Source organism: Quercus lobata, chromosome 12 (genome assembly GCF_001633185.2).
Source record: "Quercus lobata isolate SW786 chromosome 12, ValleyOak3.0 Primary Assembly, whole genome shotgun sequence".
Lineage (NCBI taxonomy): Eukaryota > Viridiplantae > Streptophyta > Magnoliopsida > Fagales > Fagaceae > Quercus > Quercus lobata.
This window is the reverse complement of record NC_044915.1, coordinates 34,698,685-34,722,971: the sequence shown is the minus strand read 5'-3', so window position 1 is coordinate 34,722,971 and position 24,287 is coordinate 34,698,685. Positions and strand designations below refer to the sequence as shown.

Genomic DNA, 24,287 nt, shown 5'->3' with positions numbered 1-24,287 from the left:
TTTTCTTCCATATTCACGAAAAGGGAAATTTGTCCCTCAAGAATCACCACCTAGCCATCAAACTCGACCAGGGGCGTATCGTATTTTGAAAGGTCTTCGTCCTTCAATTCGAACCCTTTAAATAGGTCTGAATACATCACATCAGCCCCACTCCCATGGTCTACCATCACCCTCTTCACTATGAATTTGTTTATTCTGATTGTCACCACCAAAGCATCATCATGCGGCTGAATTGTTCCTTCCAAGTCATCATCGTTGAATGCAATGGGCTTTCGTGTGAACTTCATCTTTTTCCTGGATGGTTTCTTACCTGAGCAGTCTTTTACTAGTACTATAGCCAACACAGCTTTCCTCCTGATCACAGTAACGCCCCCCAGGGTAGTGTGGATGACCTCGATCACTCCGAATGGGGTTGGGAGAGGATTCCCCCTCTACTGTGCACCCTGCCTGTCACCTCAGTTTCCTGAATCCACCACAAATTCCTTCAAATACCCCGCTTTCACTAACTGCCCAAGATGATCTTTCAATACCCGGCACAGCTCGGTGGTGTGCCCCCTATCTCTATGGCAAGTGCAGTACAGGTTTTGGTTTCTTTTGGACAGGTCACCCCCCATCTTGTTTGGCCACCGGAAGTATGACTCGTTCCTAATTCGATCTACAATCCTGTGCACCGGCTCCTTGAACGTCATGTTCACTTCCCCCATTTGTGCTTCTAGATCTTGAACCCTTAACTCCCTTCGGGGCCTTGGCTGAAAGCTGCCCTACCGAGGATGACTCATCACCGGGGCTTTTCCTTTACTTTGCAGCCGGTCATCCTCTAGGCGTTTGACTCCTCTATACGCCTCATAAGTTGCCTCATGTCCTCGGAAGGCTTCCTCGTTAGCTATTCATGTAGCTCAAAGTCCTCGAGCAACCCCATTCTATAGGTGCTTGCCACAATTTTCTCATTACCCCCACTGATCTCATTGTAGAGTTCCCAATATCGACTGGCATAATTGCGAAGGGGTTCCCCCATTCTCATCTTCATGGATAGTAATGCATCTACTGGTTGCAGGACCTGACTACAAGTTACAAATCAAACACTGAACTGCTGGATCAACTCGATGAAACTGTGAATGGAACCCTTTCGTAACCCATTAAACCATCATAAAGCAGTAGGCCTGAGGCTTGAAGGAAATACCTTGCACATCAGCACGTCATTGTGAGTTCCCAATATTGACTGGCATAGTTGCAAAGGGGTTCCCCCATTCTCATCTTCATGGATAGTAATGCATCTACTGGTTGCGGGACCCAGCTACAAGTTACAAATCAAACACCGAACTGCTAGATCAACTCGATGAAACTGTGAATGGAACCCTTTTGTAACCCATTAAACCATCATAAAGCAGTAGGCTCGAGGCTTGAAGGAAATATATTGCACATCAGCACGTCATTGTGAGTGTGCAAGGACATCATTTGGATATAGTGGCTGACGTGCTCTACCGGGTCCGTCTTCCCATCATAAGAGTTGAACGGTGGGCGCATAAACCTGCTCAGCATTGGGGTCATTCAATGTCATCTAAAAATGGTGATCGAGTAGCTCTACGTAAGGCTCGGCTTATAGAGTCCATGGCAGCATTCCTGGGTTATCGCTTTTCCGGGAATTCCGAGTCTCGATCTGTGTACTCCCGTGAATGTGATCATTCTCGGTGTCGATGGGGACCGAACTGATGTGTCCCAACTCCATAACGTCCTCCCCAATTAGCAAATCCTTCTTCTTGGTCACCTCGGTGTCTTCTTTGTCGCCTACCTCTTGCTTCTAACCCTAAATCTCTCACCAGCCTACGTAACCACTTGAGCTCCTTATCTCGTTCGTCAAATTGCCCATGCCCTGAAGCTCCTAACATCGTTCGGTGCGTTTGATATGACCTTTCCCCGAGACCGAATCGTTCTTCCTCTTGCTCACAATCCTTGTCTTCACACATTTTGTGCCTCCGCTCTCGCCAAGTAAATCCTTGAGAAGACCCCCTAGAGGCACTTTCAGCATAACTCCCTGAACGTCTTTCAGACATTTCCTAGGTGTAAGTCTTGGTTGAACCACATCTTTGTAGAAGATCCCCACAGACGGCGCCAATTTATATTTTCTGCTATGTGATATGTGTGATGAATGTTTAACCTAGATCTACATAATTGACCTAAGTAACAACTTCAATATTAAAGTAGGTTAAACAAATTGAGTTTTTAGGGGTCTAAAAACTAACACAAAATATTGCTATAATTTGGCGGTGAAGCCACTTGGCACAACCACAACTTAAAAAACATTTATGCAATTTAGTGAAGACACTTGGCTCAACCACGGCTTCTAATTTCTAAAACTTTGATGCATGTTGCATCTTTAGTTAAAACACTTATTGTTATTTTATCTAAAGAAAGTGATAAGAAAAAATAAGTTGTTATCTCTATCAACTAAACTTAGATATATGCTGCATGTTTTGTTAAAACACTTATTGTTACTTTATTTAAAGAAATTGATTAGAATAAGTAAGTTGTTGTCTCTATCAACTGAAATTTAGATGCATATTGCATGTTTTGTTAAAACATTTATTATTATTTTATCTAAAATGCATGTTGCATATTATATTAAAACACTTATTGTTAGATAAGAACAAATAAATTGTTATTTCTATCAACTGAAACTTAGATGCATGTTGCATGTTTTGTTCAAACTTCAAACACTTTTTGTTATTTTATTTGAAGAAATTGATAAGGACATATAAATTTTTGTCTCTAACTAAAAAATTTTTTTTATCCAAAATTTGCTGTAATTTGGTGAAGCCACTTGGCACAACCACATCTTAGAAAAAATTGATGCAATTTAGTCAAGATACTTGATGCAACCATGGCTTCTAAGCCCAACTTTTATTATAGAATATATGATATGTTGATTTTTTTTAAGGGAATCTTTTGATGGGCAAAGCTTAGGTCTAGTTGCTCCAGGGACAAAGCTACATGTGGTCTAAGTGGCTACTCTCACTAATTAATAAAAGTCGGGTTTAGAAGCTGTGGTTGCGTCAAGTGACAACTCTCACTATTAGTAAATTAATCATCTATATATATCTAAAAGCTGAAGCGTAGCATTTATTGTTACTATGCTCCAGTTGAGCCACATCAGTGTCTACCTCATTATCATTTTTCTTTCCGATTTTCCTATAATTTTTTTTAACATTTACTCTCTCTCTCTTTTTTTTTTTTTTAATAAATATTTTCACTTTCTCTAACATTTCTCTATCCCTTACCTTTTCATCTCCCAACTACCCTCTACCTTAATATCACTTTTCAACTCCTCACTACCTCTACATTACTTTTTCATCTCCCTACTACCCTCTACCTTAATATCACTCTTTATCTTTCCCTTCATCTCCCTTTTTTTGGTCCTTTTTTATTCACACACTCTTACTATAAATTTATCATTCTATCTTCCATTCTTTACATACTTTTCCCTCATAGAAAAAAAAAAAAAGTTTCTCTCTCTCTCTCTCTCCCTCTCTCTCTCTCAACTTTTTGGGCATCTCTGCTTTAAGTTGATAATTGTTGTGTTTTTTAGAACTTTATATTGAGCTGATGCGATTTAGTTTTGTGATTTAAGTTTTTTTCTCTCTTTAATTTTTAATTTTATTACATGTGTTTTTCTTTAAATTCTTAGTTTGGGTTGCTTTGAATTCACCTATTTAGTTGTTCTACATATTTTATTTTTGTATAACATGACATTTGTTCTATGAAATTCCTTTTAAACTTGATACGTTATCTTTTCATTTGATTTTTTTCTCTCTCCTCGTGTGCAGTGATTAACTTCTAACAAAAACTATTCTATTTATATATTTAGAAATCTATTTCTTCTTAATTCCAACCGTTTAAATTTTGTATGGGCGATGGATTCTATTGAGTAGTTAATATGAAAAAAAAAAAATAATAATAATTTATACAATAATTTGCCTTATAGGGATTGACTCCTCTAAGTTATATATTGTTCCTTAAAAATAGTGTGAGAGAAACTAATGTTTGGTCTGTATATCTAACTAATGTTTCTAATCTTTTGAAAGTTTGTGGAACATATACCCTACTAATTAGGCCATCTAAATTATTTGAATTAAAAATCAACAATAACATAAGGAACAAAGGGGTCATAATGCATTCATGTTCTCCTCATATAGTGATAAATCTAAGTAGTTGAATAGTATTGTTGTTTAATTTACCACAACTACATATTTTTTTTCCTCAAAGCTACATACCATCGATCATAACACCAAATGGATATTTCAAAGTTCATTTGCATGATTACTTTGCTATGTGATGAGTTGAAACATTGTTCGGTAATGATGTATGTTACATTGTATGTGTAACCTTTTGACTTGCAAAGGATAAGTACTGATTTACGCTATGTTTTTATTATTGGTATTCTTTAGAGCTATAATGGTTAATAGGTCTAATGAGGCTTCATTAATTTATGCGAGGCTTCAATTTCACCCAAATGACAAGCAATAAAACAAGACAATTCATGTTTAGATTTTAGGTTTATTCTTTAAAAAAAAAAAAAAAAAGTTTAGCATATATTTGGTAACTATTTTTTCCCTTTATTATCTGTTTTTAAAAACAATTTTCTATTTTTGAGACTAAAAAACTTGTTTGGCAACCCAAAATAGATAGAGAAAAAAAAAAAAAACTGTTCTCAAAACTCAATTTGTGAAGGAAACTAAAAATATGCAAAATGCTGTTTTCAGTTTCTAATTTTCAAAAATCAATAAAAATATGCATTTAACTTAAAGAATATGTCTCATTTAATGAGTTGGCATTAGAATTCAAATCCTAGTAACAACATATTTTAGTATTTTCTATTTTTTTCTTCAAAAAACTAATTTTTTTTTTTTTTAAATTTCAACTAACCAAACCTGTTTTTGATTTCAAAAATACAAGAAATTTTTTTTTCTTTATATTCCCCAAAACAAGTTTTTGAAAATAGAAAACAAAAACTGTTACCAAACATAACCTTAGCTTTTTGGTAACCACCAATTTGTTTTGTTAACTCAACATCATAAAGTAACTTTAATTTAGTTATATGGATAGGGTTTATCATTTTTCATGTTGCAAAAAAATATATATATTTATATATATATTCAAGCTAACATCAATAGTACTACTACAAGTGACCATTTAAATTCAACCATATCCTCCATATCATTAAATTATTAATATTTTCTCATTTTTTTTTAATTTTTAAAACTGTAAACATATAATGTTTTAATTAAATACAAATAAATAAAAATTTCCTTACAAAATCACACCTATTTTTTTAACATTTACACTTTCTTCAACATTTCTCATTCCTTTCACATTTTCATCTTCCCACTACCGTCCACCTTAATATCACTCTTTATCTTTCCCTTTATCTTCATTTATTTTCTTATTATTCTTATCTTCTTATTATAAAATTTTCATTATCTTTTCTATTCTATATTTCTATGCATAATTTTTCCTCACAAAAAATGTTATTTCTCTCTCAATTTTTTGGTGGATTTTTTTATTTATTTTTCTTACATCTCTGCTTTAGGTTATTAATTTTTTGTATTCTTAAGAACTCTACTTTGAGTTGATGCAATTTAGTTTTGTGTTTTAAGTTTTTTTCTTTTTGTTCTCTTTGATTGTTAAATGTTATCCTATTGCATTATAAAGAATATAATATTATTATATTACATAACATGATTTGGATAATTTTACCATATAAGAATTTTACATAAGTTATGTAGGGGTGAGGGTCCAAGATTGCATATTGGGCCTTGGGCTTTGTCCGAGGACATTGATAAGTCCGAGGAGGAGCTAATAATTATTAGATGTTCCTAGTTAAAGTCTCACAAGTAGGGAACAAATGAAAGGATTGTTTGAGGAGGAACTCCTCCTCGGACATGATGAATATAGTTCAAAGTATGTACTCCAGCAATTAGAGTGATCCTCCAAGAAGCTCTAATGATAAGGACATGCCTCATGAACATACGAGAAGGAAGGAAACCTAAAAATATCTAAGGGAAAGCTGCTGATAATAGCTTAATTTTGTATATTTGTATCATTATTAGAAAGTATTATCATACTTATTTTGAGTTAGTTCATGCATTTTATAATTGGTTTTGGAATAATGCTAAATAATTAACTTTGTGCTTAATTGAATTTTAATGCGTGAATTTGTCTTTTGTAGGATAATGAAATAAATAAGTGGATTTGTGCAAAGAAGAAAGATAATGGATTTTAATTTTACAAAGGCCATGATGAAGTCAAAGAAGGCCAACCCAATTAAATTCAAGTCCAATTGGAGCAAGGAATCAAAGGAAATTTGCACCTAATCCAAGTCCAATTCGGATTAGGATTCCAGCCTGTGCACCAGTTAGTATTTGGAGCATAACTTTTGGTGTAGATCTCCAATCGAGATGATTTAAGTTAGGCTGGAAAGATAACTTGAAGGAATACAACTTTGTAGTTTACGAAAAGTCCAAATTCTGAAGTTAAATGGGCCAAAAACGTCGGTTAAGTGAAGCCTAAAAACCTGGGATTTTCTCCAAACGGGAATTCAGCTTGTAATAAGATTCCTTGACCTATTTAAAGGCTCTTTAGGGCAAAATTCAGAGGAGAGCTACTGTAGAACATAATTTAGGTTTTCTTAAAGTTTCTTTACAGTTTTTAGAGTTTTATATGTGTTATGGCTTGCTAGAAGCCTTGCTAAGGCAATGGGTGAAACCCAACCGTTTATTGATATGTTCTTAACAATTATTTTTTGGTTTTAATGCTTATGTTTTTATGTTCTTGATTGTTTTACTCATCTAGAAAAGTGTTTAGTTCTGTATAATTCTTTAATTTATCATAGACTCCAGGCACATTAAATGCTTAGTATTCCCTGCGAACTAATTTACTAGTTTTGTTTTGCCAAAAATCAATCAATTGCATGAAACAACCTTAGACAATTAATTCTTGAGTTTTTATTGTTAAATCATCCAACTAAAATCATCATTCGTATGAATTTTAGTTGAGTTGTAAAATAAATATTGTTAAGACTATCAATAGATGTGTTGTGTGTGGATCCCTAAACCTTAGCACCTTAACATATTGTTATTTTCAATCAATTTAAATTACCTTTACCAAACTACCAAAAATCTCTTTAGTTAAACTTTATTTTTTTAGTTTTATTCTCTTGTGGTTTGCTAATCAATTCCCTTTTCCCTGTGGATTCTACCTCGAACTTTCCGAGTTATTACTTCACGACAATCCTGCACTTGGAAGCATTATTTAAGTCACAGTAGTTGCCACCACCGCATTAAATGCACTACAACTACTTTTCTGGTCGTATTTATGTGAAGAAAACCTCTGAACAGTACTGCCTTGGCTACCACAACTCACAGAAAACCAGAGAGAGTATCTAATGGGACAAGTACTTAAGTAAGGGCTCGGATGATCAACAGGTGTAGGATGAAGATGGTCCAAAGGAAGATATATATTGTGAAAGACTCTTCATGAAGAGGAGATCGGAAAAAAGAGGAAAGAAAAGACTGTAGCAATCTAAATTATCTTTATATCTAATTGTGATTAATTTATAGAAGAACGACCTCCTCGGACTAAAAATATATTAAGATCAAGTCTCTTGGTTATGTTTTACAGTCGTTCAAATTAAATCTATCCGTTGTTCAATTCATTAGGGCCTAGTTCTTCAACCCACTCTCTACAAATTTATTATATTGAGCTCATTGGGCCAACATCTCATATGTTTTGGGCTTGGACTGTAAATCGAGACCCTACAAGTTACATAGACAAAAGTAAAAAAAAAAAAATAATAATAATAATAATAATAATATATTTATATATTTATAAGATAACTTTAAAAAAATTATCACTCGCAATGCGCGAGTGTGCGACTAGTATTAATAAAAGTCGGGTCCCATAGGCCATAGCTTTTAAGTAACTTTGAATTTCTTCAAGTGGACGAAGGGATAAATTAGCATAGGTTTGGTGCATGGTGCATGTAATTAAATATTTAATTATTTTTCCTTCATAATTTTGTTATTAAAACATGCAAATTGGTTCTAAGATCTTTGCAATTCTGAAAATAAAACCCAATTTTGTTATTAAGAATCTAAGATATTGATATTCTTTCTTTCTTCCTTACTCAACTAGTTTAGTCATTGACTTTATACACCAAACTTTTGGTCTAGATGAAACCATAAGTAACTCTATATATAGTCACTGCATTTATTTTGAAATTCAAAGAAATTATAGAAAATACAATGAGATACGTGGAAAAGCATACTTTGTCCCCTAGCATTATCATAAGGAAATTTTTTCATCCTCTGCTCTTTCTTATTCATCCACCACAAATACATTACACTTCAAAGTTCTAACATTTGATATTACAAATATGGATAAATTATTTATGAAGAAAAGCATAAATAAATCAAACTATGAATTTAAAAGAAGAAAAAACAACATACATTTATGTATTTCATCTATTTGAAAAAGTAAAATCAACGTAAAAAAATAAAATTTACTTAGAGCTCAAGTAGTTGAAGCACTTGTATGCAGCGCCACCAAGGAGGCATAGAAGCCATCCTTGATTCTAATCAAATTGTCATGCTTTCCTTTCTCTACAATAACTCCATTTTTAACCACTGCGATTACATCTGCATTCCTGATTGTGGATAATCGATGTGCCACCACAACTGTAGTTCGGTTAACCATAACACGATCTAATGCATCTTGGACCACCTTCTCAGACTCAGCATCTAGTGCACTAGTAGCTTCATCTAGTAGTAATATCTTTGGACTTTTAATCATAGCACGTGCAATGGCTACCCGTTGCTTTTGTCCACCAGACAATTGAACTCCACGTTCTCCTACTATTGTATCATAACCCTGCATTTTGTATTGTAAGAATGATAGAAAAATAAATTATAGTCTACTATTTGTACATTAAAATTAACTACCAACCGTTGTAGAAGTCAAAGTGATGTTATTTTCTTCAATTATATAGTTTGTTAATTAACTTAATTACCTGTAACATTAGAAATGATAATGAAACAAATATGGGGAAATGATTTGCTTTGATCTAACCTGTTGTAAGCCACTAATGAACCTATGAGCATTTGCTAACTCCGCTGCAGCTATGATATCTGCCTCAGTTGCATTTCCTCCCTTTCCATATGCAATATTGGCTCGAATAGTTTCATTAAATAAAACTGGTTCTTGACTCACAAGACCCATCTGTTGCCTCAACCACTTCACTTGAAATTCCTGAATTTCAACTCCATCAAGTGTAATATGACCAGAATCGGGATCATAAAACCTTTGCAATAATGCTATTACTGTGGATTTCCCACTCCCACTTTCTCCAACCAGAGCAATTGTCTGAAAAAAAAAGTAAAATATTGCATACCAATATGATTAGGAATAATGATAAGCAAGAACAACTTTTGTGATTACATCTTGTGCTAGTTGCTAGAAATAAATGGTGCAGCTTTACCTTGCCAGAACGAATTGTCAAGCTAAGATCTCGAAAAATCTGAATATCTGGCCTACAAGGATATTTGAAGCTTACATGACAAAGCTCAATTTCTCCTTTCACATTCTCCAATGTCATCCCAGACTCATTACTTGGGTCTATCTTTGACTGCCGATCTACTATTGCAAATATGGAACCAGAAGCATTCTTGGCTTTGCCAGTATCTGGACCTAAGTTGCTTGTTTGTGTAATTCCCATAGCTGCCATGGTCAAAGCAAAGAAAACCTGCAAGCCAAATATCCATCTTGAGAAAAGGTATTTTGGTGTGAAACAATCTTGTTAAAATATTCTGTTAGTTAGTATACAGAACTTTTGAAAAGCTTGTCAAATATAGTTATATAGGAGGAATGTTTACTTGAAAAACATCTGAGAATGTTGCTTTCCCAGCCTGAACGAGACGAGCTCCTGCATAGAAACTTGTAGCATAGACAAGAAACAACAAGCCAAAAGAAGTCCCAAATCCAATTCCAGTGATCAAGCCTTGCCTTATCCCTGCCTTCCTTGGGCCTTCACATTTGCTTCTGTATAGCTCCATCACCTTGTCTTCAGCACAGAAAGAAGCAACTGTTCTTATACTTCCAACTGCATCATTAGCAACTTGGCTTGCTTCCTCATACTTCAACTGCAACCACATAGATTTACATCAACTACAAGTAATGAATAATTTTATGAAACCAAATAACTTGTGAAATTAGTTAGTCGTGTTTAAAGTGGCAGCTCAGAGTTTTTAAACTAAAAACTCTCAAGTGAGCAAGTTGTTCTCTGTGTTTTTGAAACACAGAAAACTGTTGTATGTTTTACCAAACAGGCTCCAGGTATGTTTAAATGGTTGCGTCCATTTTTTCCAATAAAGAATAGAATTTTACTTCCTTTTCCCACGACAATCATAATGTATTGTTTTAGAGCAGAAGAGGAAAAAACATGGGGTCATTAGTTTTAGGGCAGACCTTTGCATCTGCACTGAATCCTTTCATGAACTTTATTTGAATGTATCCATTGACTCCGATGAGAGGAATCAATGCAAGGATAATAAATGCCAACTGCCAGCTTGCAAGAAATGCAATGACCAAACCTGCAGCTGCTGCAGCGATAACATGAACCATCTGACCAAGCGCATCTCCAACAAGGGCACGCACTGTTGCTGCATCCCCTGAGAGCCTAGCACCAATTGAGCCACTCGAGTGCACAGGCTCATCAAACCAACCAATCTCCATGTGAACCAACTTCTCAAAACACATCAATCTAATACGTGCTATTAACTTACACCCAGCCACGGCGAAGAGGTATCCTCTTGCTGGAATTGCCAGAAATGATACCACACCAAGGGCCACAAACATTAGTGACCAAAAACTTGAATCCTTTTTCAGTTTATGAGGTGGTTCATAAAATGCGTTGATCACCCTGGCAAGCAGTATACCAAATATAGGAAGTATCACGCCGTTGATAACTGCAGCTATAGTCCCAAGAAGAAGTATTGGAATCTCTGGCTTGTTAAGGTAAGCAATGCGGCTGATTGGAACCTTGGGGTAGTTTTCTTCTATTTCTGCCAGTCCTCCATCAGGAACGGTAATTTCTGTTGGCAAACCAAATGCTGTGACTGAGAAAGAACGGCGGCCACTTCCTGCTGAAGATGCCCGACTTAAGCTTCGTAGGAATGACATTCTTTGACTATTCCTAAGACTTGACTGTCTAAAAGATTCAGTAGAAATTTCTGATCTGTTTTGATCATCTGCACCTTGTTCTGAATTATTATTTACTTCTTGCAAGTGTATAAGCTGAGAGTAAGCTCCATTAGGATCCTTGACTAGTTCTGAGTGTGAGCCTGATAGATTGACAAATAAATTTTTAGATGATATGCATCTCCCATTCTGGAGTAATCCGAGGTTTGAGAGTTGATCAGAAATTCAATCGGAAGATTTCAAGACAAATTTGAGTGGCAATATCTTTTTCCTTGTGCAAATTGTAACTTTCATTTGACATCCCAAATATATACTCGTAAATCGAATAGTTGCTGAAATAATGCACAATGGTGAATATGTTTATGAAAATTACTGATTTAACTGTTCACATAATGTGGGACAATTTGCAAAGATAAAAGATTTAGGCTAATGAAGAAAAGAGTCAGATGGCTATACTGTAAGATACCTTTCTCAACCATCTTCCCCCTGTGAATGACTGCAATTGTATCAGCATTCCTCACCGTGCTCAAACGGTGGGCAACAATGATGGTTGTCCGGTTGATCATAATCCTGTCCAATGCCTCCTGCACTACCCTTTCAGACTCTGCATCAAGTGCACTTGTAGCTTCATCGAGAAGTAAGATTCTTGGGTCTTTCAGAATTGCTCTTGCAATGGCAACTCTCTGCTTCTGACCACCAGAAAGTTGTGTTCCGTGCTCACCAACCTGAGTATCTAGTCCCTGGAAGTCAAATTCAAATTAGAAAGTAAATTAACAATTTCTGTGGTGATAAAGGAGAAAATAGCCTCTTATATTCCAATAAATGGAGGATAAGACAGAACCTGAGGCAATTTATCAATAAATTTAAAAGCATTTGCAAGTTCAGATGCAGTTTTGATCTCTTCATACGTTGCGCCATCTTTTCCATATGCAATATTATCTTTAATGCTGCATGAAAACAAGACAGGTTCTTGGCTAACAAGACCAATTTTCTCCCTTATCCATTTAAGTTGGAGGTCTTTCAAATTAATGCCATCTATGAGAACTTCACCAGCCAGTGGGTCGTAGAATCTCTCAATTAGACTAATCACTGTTGATTTTCCACTTCCACTTTGTCCAACCAAAGCTGTAGTTGTGCCACTAGGGATATAAAGAGAGAATCCACTGAATATTGGCTCATCTGGTCTAGCTGGATAACAGAAATAAATATCTCTCAACTCTATATCTCCATGAATGTCATCCAAAAATTTTCCCTTTGGGTTATAAGCATCTATCTCTGGCCTCCTCTCGATAGTCTCAAACATCTTATAAGCTGCAGCTTTACCAGCACCAAAGGCACTAATGCAGGGAGATGCCTGGCCTAAGGACCTGAAACATCCACATAATAGCAAAATGAATGAAATAAATAAAGAATAAGCCAAAGACGTTACTGATACATTTTTACATAAGTTTATGTGTGTCATGTTTCCTACTTAACTAGGGAACAAACAGAAGAAATTTTCCTCATGATGTAGGAATTATGTCTTTATTAGCATGTTTACATACAATTGGAAGCTAAACAATTTCAAACTGTAGCTTACATAGATCCAGTCAATACAGCCATAATCACGTTCAGCACATCACCCCCACTGTATCCTTTGTTCAGTATCAATTTTGATCCATACCATATAGCCAAACCATAGCTGCTGAACATGACTAACATAACAGTGGCGAAACCTAATCCAGATGCCAAACCTTCGTGAACACCAGATTTGTAAGCGGTTGTAAGGTACTTTTTGTAATTATTTATAGCTTGCTTCTCCCCAGTAAATGATGCAACCTAGAAAAGAACCAAATGGTGGATATCATACATTTGCTAGAAAAACCGGAAGTGCAAAACACATTGTACTGAGAACAAAATTAGAAGTTCTCTCGGGCATGCAGATAGTTTGACAACATGACATACTGTTCTTATTGAGCCAATTGTTTGTTCAACTACATTTGCTGCATTTGCATAAGCACTTTGTCCACGGGATGCTGTCTTGGATATGAGGATGGACATAAGACCACCAGATGCCACAAGAAGAGGAATTGAGGATAACAGGACAAGGGTAAGAAGCCACCCTTTGAAAAATGCTACGAAAAAGCCCCCAATGAATGTTGATACTAGCTGCAGAAATTTCCCAACCTGTACAAGCAAACATGCTCTTTTATCGCCAAGAACACATTTAGATGCATAATATGAATATAACTCAGGCTGACTTTTGGCCAGTTGTGAATTTTAATGTTGTTGACGCTACAATGTAGTACCTTCTCACCCATGGCATCTTGTATGAGAACAGTGTCACCTGACATTCTCCCAACAACCTCTCCAGTGTTTGTTTCCATATCAAAGAAAGCAACATCTTGTCTCAAAATTGTCTTCAAATACAAACCCCTTATTCGTGCAGCCTGTCGCTCCCCGGTGACCATCCAACAAGCCACCTCTAACAAGAACGAAGACAAGTTTATCATTTCTCAATGCCTGATGGATGAAAGGTTTTCTTTTATTCATTAAAAATCTGTAGTGATTTTGATCATGGAATGTACTTACGGAGGAATCCTGCAAAACCTATCCCTGCTGCCATGTAGAGAAATTTTACACAAACCTAAAACATTTTAGGAAACTAAATGTCACCTTCATATCAATAATAGCATATCAGAAAGGGAAAAGGAAGGGTTCACATACATCTTTAAAATCAAGATAAATTTTCAATTGAAGAACTAGATAATAACATTAATAGAATTTAGATCGGACTTTTTAATTTTTATGTCAAAAATAAGTTAAGAATAAAACCAAATGTTCAACAACACTTTCTAGTGATAAATATTGAGATTGGCATCATAAATTAAGCTTTTGGAGCATATTTTTACCTTGGAAACTTCACGAACTACGTCTTTGTTATGCTGATTACTTCCCAAAACATTAATCAATTCCCCAAAGAGTATTGTCATAAGAGGCATACCTAGCCCATTCCCAATGGCACCTATTGTGCCAATGATCATCAAGAGAACATCAGTGGAATCTGCAAATGAGAACAGCTTGAGAAACGAAACAGTGTTGGTTTTCTTCTCTCCATTCTTATCCGAATCTTCTTGATCATTAATCATGGAAGGGATTTTCTCTGCTTCTACATTGTTTTTTAATGCAGCATCGTCATGCATATTTGTATTTCCATTCCCCACTGTCCTTGCCTCCATTTTACCAACTCCAATATGCTGGTCCAATTGTCAGCTACCTTACTTGGAATATTTAGAACTAAATAGCACCTGCACCATAAAATGGAGGTAAAGTTAGCAGCCTACAAGCCAAGCAGTCAAAGTTGAACCAGTGGTCAGTTTCAAAAGATACTAGATAAAATCAGGGACTAACAAAATGATTATTAATGATAAATTGGCTCTCATAGTATCAGGAATTATAAATCTACAAGCAGCTAAAAGATGAACATGTGAAAGATGATTGACCAGGAAAATTCTTACTATAATAGACTAGAGAATTGACAAATTTTACATATAAATAACTCGGAAATTCATTCCATATTTCAGCATTCATCTTCAACTAGAACTTAATGCAGTTCCCAACAAAGGAGCTGGCAAAAGAAATTAAGTAGCTAAATGTATGGATTTCCTTTTCTTTTCTTTTTGAAAGTCAATTATAAGAAGAAACATACCAGAGAGAAGTAAATGAATAGATGGCGGATATAGTGATATGTCTATCAAGGCCATTGTTAAGGTACAAATTTATCACGTCTAGATCAATTTACAACAAGACAATCTAGCCAAATTATTGACGGAAGGTGCAAATTTAGAGTGTTCTGATATGTAAAATCCATCCTTTGTTAAAACCAATTAAGAAATTTGATTATCAAAATTCCCATCAACCTTACCAAATAACAATTAAGCATGTTATCCGAAATCAGTACTGCACCATGAGCTCTATGCCGAGTATTTGGTAGCAAAGATTGCAAAAGAGATCCTGATACAAAAATATAAATGTTTGATATTTTCTCAAAATTACAAAATAGAAGCTGACAGATATTTACTAAAAGCAATACAGAATGCATACTGGTCAATGCCTCGTTGAAAAATCATTATTATTTTTTATATGAAAGTTGTTGAAAAGAATATTACTTAAATGTGTTTACATGTGTATAGGGAGTGAAAGTCATAGCAGATTTCTTTGCTGCTTACTAGTTACTATCATCAAGTTTATGAAATACCATTCAGCAAAAAAAAAAAAAAAAAAGTTAATGAAATACCTACTAAACAGGCCTTGCTAATAAAACTATAACTACAAAGGATGCCAAGGGATGTATTTAAGATGAAATTTCAATACAAGTTTACCTGAGAGGAACGAAACTTTTGTACTATTCCTTGACAGAATCAAAATCTCTGCAGCCCCATGGCGCCCATCTAAATCAAAAACTGATCTTGAAGCCTAAAGTTGCCATTTTCCAATGATATATATTGTCATTCAACAACATATATGAAATGAAGAAGACTAAATCTTCATAAACGTTAAAATGAACAAAACCCAAATGCAAAAAAACAATCAACAAAAGAATAGAAAGATTTGCTCACCAAAAAGTCAAAATTAAGGGTACCTGAAACTGAACTCAATGCACGTTGTGGATACTCTGAGTTTGAGCCATTGTTGCAGCACAATAATATATATGCTTTTTTGATAGGTTAGTGTGCAAACATCATGTTATTATAATAATCATAAGATAAGATGCCATAGCTATATATTAACTTGGTCAAAGTTGATGAAGTTTCACATAAAGTCAACTAATTCATAGCCAGTTGCTTATCGAGCAAAATAAAATTCCCATTGCTTCTCTGTCACACATCTTTCGTCGTCTACAATCAAAATCAAATTTATTGCTTACTTGTTGGTGGAGGTAACTGCCTGTCACTGAATAAAACTATATACTATATTGTATGTTTATTTATTGTGAATCAATGAAACTAGTTGAACTTATCAACAAAAAAAAAGAAAAAAAAAAAGAAACTAGTTGATAGAAGATCTTCACCAAACACGACATGAACATTAGCACTTCTTTTACTTCTTCTCATGAAATTTCATAGTAAATTGATGACAGGTCATATAAGACAAATAGATTATTACAAGAAATCTGATGAGTGGATACTGCTAAAATGGGACGGCTTATAAGGTCAACATTATTTATCATTATTTTTTTGAATAAGGGTATCATTATTGGCAAAGATAATTTATCTTTTGTAGTTTCGTAGGGATAAGAGTAAAGCATTTTATTTTATTTTTTTTCTCAAAAGATTTATCTGCATCTGCAATTTCTACTTCTTTATTCCTTTATCTACAAACGTAGGATTTCTTTTTTACCCCCACAAATTATTGAGAACTCCATAAACCCCAATTAATGCTTTAGCTCATAAGTCATAACCTGCACATCAAGTGACCTATTAGATGGAATCCATGAATTTATGATTTGTTTTCTTTAAGCTTTGATTAGGACTACCTACCAAAGAGCCTTTGATTTGATTTGGTCCTAATCTCTTTATTTTTTTATTTTTTGAGGCCGGTCCTTGTCATTTGTTCTCGCTATCTTTGCTTTGGTATACTTTTACTGAGTATTAATTGGGGATATTAATTTAATATACCTAATGCCAATTAGGTGGAGAAAAGAAATATTTATAAATTCCTTTAAAAATGAGGAAAATTGCATTCCACTTCTAGGGTTTTCTGAAATTACACTCACCTCTTTTACGGTAAACTATATTCATTGACCTCCCTTGGATGGCTGGAAAAAAGGTTTTGAAATTTCCGAAAAAAAGAGCTTTAAAAAATCTTAAATTTTTTATTATAGGGGGTGTGGATAATAGTTTAAGTAGGAGGATAAAATAAGAAATTTAAGATTTTTTAAAATCTCTTTTTAATTATACAAGAAAGGTTAGTGTAAATTGTTTGCTTTTTAAAAAAATAAAATGAAGTTTCCTATTCCAAATTAGAGGAAAGATGAGTATACTAAAATATTTTAAAAAAAAAAAACCTTAGGAAAAGTCAAGGAAATTTTCCCTTTTAAAATGACATTCAAGAAACTCTTAATAAATAATTAAGAATGGCATGTACATGAAGAGATTAAATTCAATAAGGACGCAATGTAAAACTCAAATTTTACCTCTCAAATATGTATAACCACATTCAATCAATTATAATACCCATTTGAAAATTTAACTTAACTGTGGTTTTATTGAGATGTTATTATATGTGGTATGATGTATTAAGTTTTAAGTAAAAATCTAATGTGGCAATCTCTTATTAGATGGTATAAAACATGGGTTTTACACCCCATCTTTACCAAAAAAAAAAAAAAAATCCTTTGTAAATTCCAATAATATTATCATAATATTAGGTTAGGTGAGGTAATTACTTATTATTGAATTATTATTGAATTTGAAGGGGGAAAAAAGTAATTAGTGAGCAAAAGGCAGGAACTGTCGTTTACATCTTAGCTCATATCTTTTGAGGCATTAAAATAAAAGTGCTAGATCTTTAATGGAAGTCTGATGTGTTCCTTTAGTAACTGTCTCAAAATTGAATTATTTAAACAATCAGTCTAATTACTCAACTCGAAGACATTGCTAATAAAATAAATAAATAAATAAAGATTGGACATTTTTCCATTAGCTGAATGGGTCCTATATCAACATGCCACTTAATTCAGTGACTTGGGCAACCTTTGTTTCTTAATTCTCAATCTCTATTCCCTCACTAGTAAAATCCACGGTACATCTGACTAACCAGAGCCATGACTGACTTTGTCAAACCATTGCCGTCAGGGTTTTCGCATAAAGAAATCTTTATCTGATTCCTGAAGCTACCATGCATTTACTTGAAGTGTTCTGCAAGCCTCCTTCACAATGACATGATAACTCACTGGTCAGGGCCAATCTCAGCCAAGTTGACTTATAGGGGGTTGGTTTTTTTGATAATCTAGAAACTTTATTTATCAAGCAAAAGAGTCAACAAAAATGCAATCAACCTTACAAGCATCCAAGATGATTTTTGGGGTTTCCTACTTATTACAATAAAAGTGTCTTTTAAGTAGGCCTATTTACGAGTCCATCCGGATCGGGTTTGTGCCCAACCCAGAACCGATCCGACCACTTTGGATGACGGGAAATCTAACCCGCTGTTGACTACCGAAAAACACGGTTCGGTTCAGTTTCGGGTATGCTGGACAACGTCGGTTTCGATTGAAACCAATGGAGCAACACAGGTGGTGAGAACTAGTCGGATCTCAACAAAATCTTATTGAGATCTAGCAGGATCTCGACGGATCTCGTCAATATTTGGCTAGATCTCGCCGAGATCTCACCGAATCTTGTCAAATCTACGTCTGAAAGTAGCAGATCTCGGTCGGGTTGGTTAGATTCGGTTTTTCATGTGAAGACCCGCCAACCAACCAGCCGGATTTGGTTTCTAGACATGTAGACCTACCACCAACCGTTGTTGGAGTCAGGTCGGACAGTTTCCAATTTAGGCCCAGGCGGTTTGGTCGGGTTGGCCGGGTGCAAGTCAACTTAGACACCCCTACTTTTAAGACTAACAGCAAGTTTGGCAATATTGTGGGGGTGGTAAAGCCTTAATTGCTTGGTCATTGTATTAATTCATATATCCATTCAAAAACATCTTAATTTGCATAATATATGGTTAAAGATTTTATAGGTTCTCTAGTGTCTTCCTTTTGTAAGCCTTTAAGGAACATCTATGTTTATATAATATCTAAAAGCTTAAACGTAACATTTATTGTTGTTATACTCCTGTTAAGCCACATCAACGTAGGAATTCGGTCCACTTAATCCACTTTGGTCTATTTTGGCCCATTCTGATTTATTCAATTCTTTTTGGTCCAATTCGGTTCATTTTTGTCCACTTTGGTCTACTTCAGTGCACTTGCTTAAAGATGAGAAAAAAGAAGTTTTGATTGAGAATATCTATTCTAAATTCGAATTTATTACAAAACATAAATTTCAAATTTATATAGAGTAGAAGGGGAAAGCAAAGGCTTTGGAGCAAAATTGGAAGTCAATCACAGTTGGGTAATGTGGATACTAGCAAGGAACAAGTTTTCTAGTAAAGGCCAAAGGGAACATGCCAAAACTAGAAATTATCAATTATGTGTGAAATCTAAAAATATAGAGAGAGTAAACACAAATTACATTTAAGTTATACAGTACTTTGTCTTTAAATTAGCTTAATATGTTAACTATATGGGCAGGTTTTAGCTCCTAAGCCCAAAGGGTAAAAGGATCTAGGCCCAAAGAGCCCAATACAATGAATTTGTAGAAAGTGAGTTAGAAAACTAAGCTTTAATGAGTCGAGTAACAATTATAATGGATTCAGAAGACAAGAAAGTAAAGATAGACTAGTTTTATCTAAAGAAAATCGTCCTCGGCACAATCCGAGGAAATCAATTCTTGTATATATCTCTTAAATTTGATTACAGGCATAGTTCTTATTGCTACAGTGTTTTTCTCTCAATTCTCTGATCTCCTTTCTTCAGGGTATTCTTTCTTTCTTTTTATATAGTCTTCATTCTTTCATCTCCACCCTCCACGTGTAGGCTGGGTTCTAGACGTTGATCCCTGCCCCATTAGCAACTTCTTGAAGTCTCCAGGAGTAGCTGTAAGGCTGAAAATTACTGTTCAAGTATCACTTCCACATTAATGTTGCCAAAGAATTAGCTATAAAGCATTCAATGTGATGGTAGCAGCTTTCCCTTAGATATTTCATAGTTCTCCTTTGTCTTGTACACTCATGATGTGCATCCTTATCAATGAAACCTCTCGAAACGTTGCCCTGGATGGCAAACCATACCTTTGGACCTTTACTTTGCTCAGCCGAGGAGGCATTTCTCCTCAGACGACCTTCGTAGACTCTTATGACCAACCCCCAATCTCTTCATTCACTAATGTGGACTCCTATAACAATGTTTATCCATCCTCAGACTACTAGATGTCCTTGGATTGGGCCCCTGACCTAACATATACATAGATATATACTATTGGGCCTATCATCCCTACATTAACTATTTCCTCAATAAAGTATATGGAAATTTCTGGTGTTGAGAATTCCGTACTTGATTCCTAAGATAATCTTATTTTCTAATTTCTATCAATATTTGACTGTGCCATAAATTATCAACTATACAAAAAAGGTCCTTGGCTTCCTTCATTTTATATGTTTGGTCATTCATTATCATAAAACTAGTGTAGACAATACTCCGAGAAGTCTGTTGGTAGCAAGAGCTTGAAGGGCTCATGTACATTAGGTAGATTAGGCTTGGAGGGTCTTTTTTATATTTGTGTACTCCAATTTATTCACTAATGGATCAATTTTGACTTGCACGGAGAGGTTTTTTGCCGAGTTCTTCGGTTTCCTCTTCAATAACACGTCTTGGTAATACCTTGTATTTGCATCTCTCTTCCCAATTCTTTAAGTTTTACTTTTATTGCTCAATGTGGTTGCTTATGGCTTAGAGTAGTGTTACCAGTTTATAACACATGCTTTACTCCTATTCTGCACTTAGTTAAGTTAGAATAAAAGCAAGTAAGCCGTGATTTAAAATTGGGGGTCTAAACAAGCATTAGTGTTTTCACACTAATTGAGCTTTCACCCTAGAACATTTTGAGATGATTTAGCAAAAGATGGACTTTACCCTAAGTTGGACCTCTTAGGTAATTATATAAAATATATATATATATTATCTCCGACAAAAAAAAAAAAAAAAAATACCGCCTTATGTCTTTGACTAAATTATCCATTTATGACTTCTATAAGTTATCATACTTGTTTTATAATTTTTCTCATCATGTTTTCCTAGGTTCTAACTTTTACCAAGGAATATTAATTTTAACAAATCCCATAAACAAATGCGTTAACTACTGTAAACAAAGAGAGACTCATAGCCAAGTGGTGTGCAATTAACTTAGTAGTACAAAATGACAACATTAACAAAATATGTGTCATAATTTTTCTTTCACAATCTCAAAAAGCTTTCACCTAACATTCCAAACAAAATACTGGATTCAATCCAATATCTGTTGATGTTGTTTTCTTTTTCTTGTTTGCACAATTTGAGGAAGTACTACTATTCTTCTCCAGACATGTAGAGATGTTATGGCCAATATGCATACAAAGTCTACAAGACTTCTTTTGCTTTCCCAACTCTCTTCCACCTTTCATTCGTTTTTGCTTTGGACGACCTTTTGTCTTCGACATTGGAGGACAAGAAATAAAACAATCTTCATCAATCACATCATTAACATCACCATTGATATCGGTTTCCTTGTCCATTAAATCTTCATCATTCAAAACTAACAATTCTTTTCCCTTTAGTGATGCTTCACAACTCCAACGTGATAACAGATACATATGTGGAATTTGGTGGCAATCTTTGTGAAGAAATATCCTAAGTATGTGGCGACAAAGTATACCCCAAAATTCAAAATGTTTGCAACTACAATTAGTCATTTCACCATCCCACAAAACTTTGTGTTTTTGACTAGTTTTGTCTTTGTAATATTGCAACACAAATTCACTACCATGTTCTTGAAGCACGGAATATAGTGTAGCACTCCCAAACTCCGATTGAAATAATCTGAAAGCATAAGGTGTCAACACACTATGGGCTTGGTCTTCTAATGGTGAAAGGCTTCTTAAAGAAGAACTCCTAAACGTTTCCAACATTGTATCATGTGATTATATTTGTTCAGCACCTTCAATGGCAAGGTCAATCTAAAATTAAAAAATGACAACAAATTATAAGCATTTAAATGACACACCAAAACTAAAAAAAATAATATAAAAAATACTAAAATTGACAAATATAAACATAAATCAAATAAATTATAAGGGTAAATAATAACTTACTTGTTTAACAAGTTGGATCAAGCTTATGTGGGAACTAACAAATCGTTTGATAAAGGCATTTATGCTTTCAGGTCTTCCCGTTGTTGTCATTCCTCCAAAAAAATATCCACGAAGTTAACATGGTACCCAAAAGTGCTTAATTTGGTATAATCCAATCACATGCTTATTCATACACGTCATATTTTGCAATAACTTGTAGCAATTGGTGCTCAAATTCTTCACATGAGTCCAACTTATATAACTTGTAGAAATCCATGCACCAACTCGAATATTGACTACGAAGAATAACCAACCACTAAATTTAGCGGTAATATGCCATATACAAGAGGCATGCTTTGTGAGTGGCAATTCTTTTGAAATTGCCTCTGTGGTCCATGGATCTTGATTAGTCAAAACAGACTTGGGTGGCTTCTTCATCAATAATACAAAAGTCTGCCAATCAAACATAAAATTATTACAATGCAAAAAAATTCAAATACTATCGAAATTAAAAAATAATTGTGAATCTTTACAAGATTGAAAATTTACCTTCATTAACCATTGAAAAGTACTAGTTGTTTCGTTGTGAAGAAGTGCACAACCAAAGAGAATTGTCTTTCCATGATTATTGATACTCACAAAGACACCAAAAGGCATATTATAAGCATTCACCTTATAAGTAGTGTCAAAAACAACTAAATCACCATATTTTTGGTACCAATCAATACAAGGATAAGGTGCCCAAAAAATATGCTCCAACTTTCTCTCATCGTCTATTTTAAAAGCATATTGAAACTTTGAATTCTCCTCTTTTGCATCTTTGCAATATTGTAAGAGGCTCATGGCATCACTCGTTGCATGCTCCCTTCTCATTTTCTCAAAAAGGTTACGAATATCTTTTTGAAAAAATGGAAGATGTCCATGTTCCACTTTTTTCTCAAGTTCCATAATACGCATTATTTGTCTAATCAAAAGATTAGCTTCTTTCAACAATTGAATGCGATCTTCATCTTCTTTAGTGATAATTTGATTACTAGGAAGAAACTGCACTTCCGAAGGAGCCAACAATTCATGATTGTGATCTATAATAAACTTAGTGACATGCCATTCTTGTGGAAAAATATCAAATGACTTTTGTAAGGCAATCCTTAGATGAGCTTTGCATCTACATTTTAAAGACTCTCTATTTCTTTGCTCCTTAGATGGATCCACAATTTTTAATAGTGGTTTACCTGCTCGATGACAAAAGAAATCCCGCCTTACTATTTCTTTATTTTTTGTGACAAACCGACCTTTCCGAATAGAAAAACCATGTTGTCTTGCATAAGTTGTATAGAAAATAAAAGCCTCTTCTTCACTAAGAAAACATTGACCAACAAAAGGCTCAAAATTATATTCTTCAAGAACTTTCTCTCCACAAATATCACTATTTTTTTCATTATTTGAAGTTTGAGACTCATCCAACTCAATATAATTTCTTGAATCACTTTGATGAGTTTCATTTGCAATAAAATTCTCATCCATTTGTGCTATATTGTCACAAGAATTCAAAAAAAAAAAAAAAAATCAACACCACATTTGAATATAAAAAATAAAAATAAATAGCCATTTTTCAAATAAAATAATATTACCTTCTTTAGGAAGCTCATTCAAGTCAAAATAATTCCTTGAAATGCATAGTTGAGTCCCATTTGAACTTAAATCCTCATCTATTTGAACTATAATAATATAACAAGAATAAATAAATAAAGCAAAATCATTTTTTTAATATAAATAAATGAATAATTGAAAGTACCTTCTTAATTTTGATTAAGTTTTTTGAGCCCTCCCCTCTCTTAATTTGCTTCAATGTGTGTCAATATTTTTCTAAAGTACGTATTTAAAAGTAAGAAAAAAGAAGACTGATGATAAAAAAAAGAAAAAAGAAAAAGAAAATGACTGCAGAAAATGGGAGATAAAAAGGTGAAATAGTAAGTTGGGGGGAAAAAGTAAAAGAAAAGAAAAAAAAAAAAAAGGTGAAATGGAGGGAAAATTTAACAAGTATTTTCTTAGTAGTTTGGAGGGAAAAAGTAAAAGAAAAAAAAAGGTGAAATGGAGGGAAAAATTAACAAGTATACGTATGGATGACT

General features: G+C 34.3%; 1 protein-coding gene and 1 pseudogene across 3 annotated transcripts; both read right to left on the bottom strand.

The window, feature by feature from the left end:
• Positions 1-8,334: 8,334 nt before the first annotated feature.
• LOC115971375 (ABC transporter B family member 11-like) lies at positions 8,335-16,236 on the bottom strand. Of its 3 annotated transcripts, none has more exons than XM_031091257.1 (15): positions 15,846-16,236; positions 15,609-15,702; positions 15,152-15,240; positions 14,139-14,534; positions 13,819-13,873; positions 13,536-13,711; positions 13,192-13,413; positions 12,827-13,065; positions 12,089-12,614; positions 11,714-11,987; positions 10,516-11,390; positions 9,924-10,190; positions 9,530-9,793; positions 9,121-9,414; positions 8,335-8,922 (listed from the first exon to the last, which is right to left on the bottom strand). In XM_031091257.1, exons 4-15 carry the CDS (start codon positions 14,463-14,465, stop codon positions 8,566-8,568), a joined length of 3,876 nt encoding a protein of 1,291 aa, XP_030947117.1. In that variant the 5' UTR covers positions 14,466-14,534; positions 15,152-15,240; positions 15,609-15,702; positions 15,846-16,236; the 3' UTR covers positions 8,335-8,565. The 3 variants fall into 3 exon arrangements, with proteins under 3 accessions (XP_030947117.1, XP_030947116.1, XP_030947118.1); XM_031091256.1 differs by having other exon boundaries at positions 15,869-16,236; XM_031091258.1 differs by lacking the exon at positions 15,152-15,240 and having other exon boundaries at positions 15,869-16,236.
• A 5,073-nt stretch (positions 16,237-21,309) lies between these two features.
• LOC115970580 lies at positions 21,310-23,682 on the bottom strand (annotated as a pseudogene).
• Positions 23,683-24,287: the final 605 nt, after the last annotated feature.

Excerpts from the sequence above, each read along its gene's own strand:
- LOC115971375 (XM_031091257.1), bottom strand. The coding sequence starts at position 14,465 with ATGGAGGCAAGGACAGTGGGGAATGGAAATACAAATATGCATGACGAT. Across the intron at positions 13,712-13,818 it reads AGGTTTTGCAGGATTCCTCC|AGGTGGCTTGTTGGATGGTC; the intron begins GTAAGTACATTC and ends CGTTCTTGTTAG. Across the intron at positions 13,414-13,535 it reads AAGATGCCATGGGTGAGAAG|GTTGGGAAATTTCTGCAGCT; the intron begins GTACTACATTGT and ends TTGCTTGTACAG.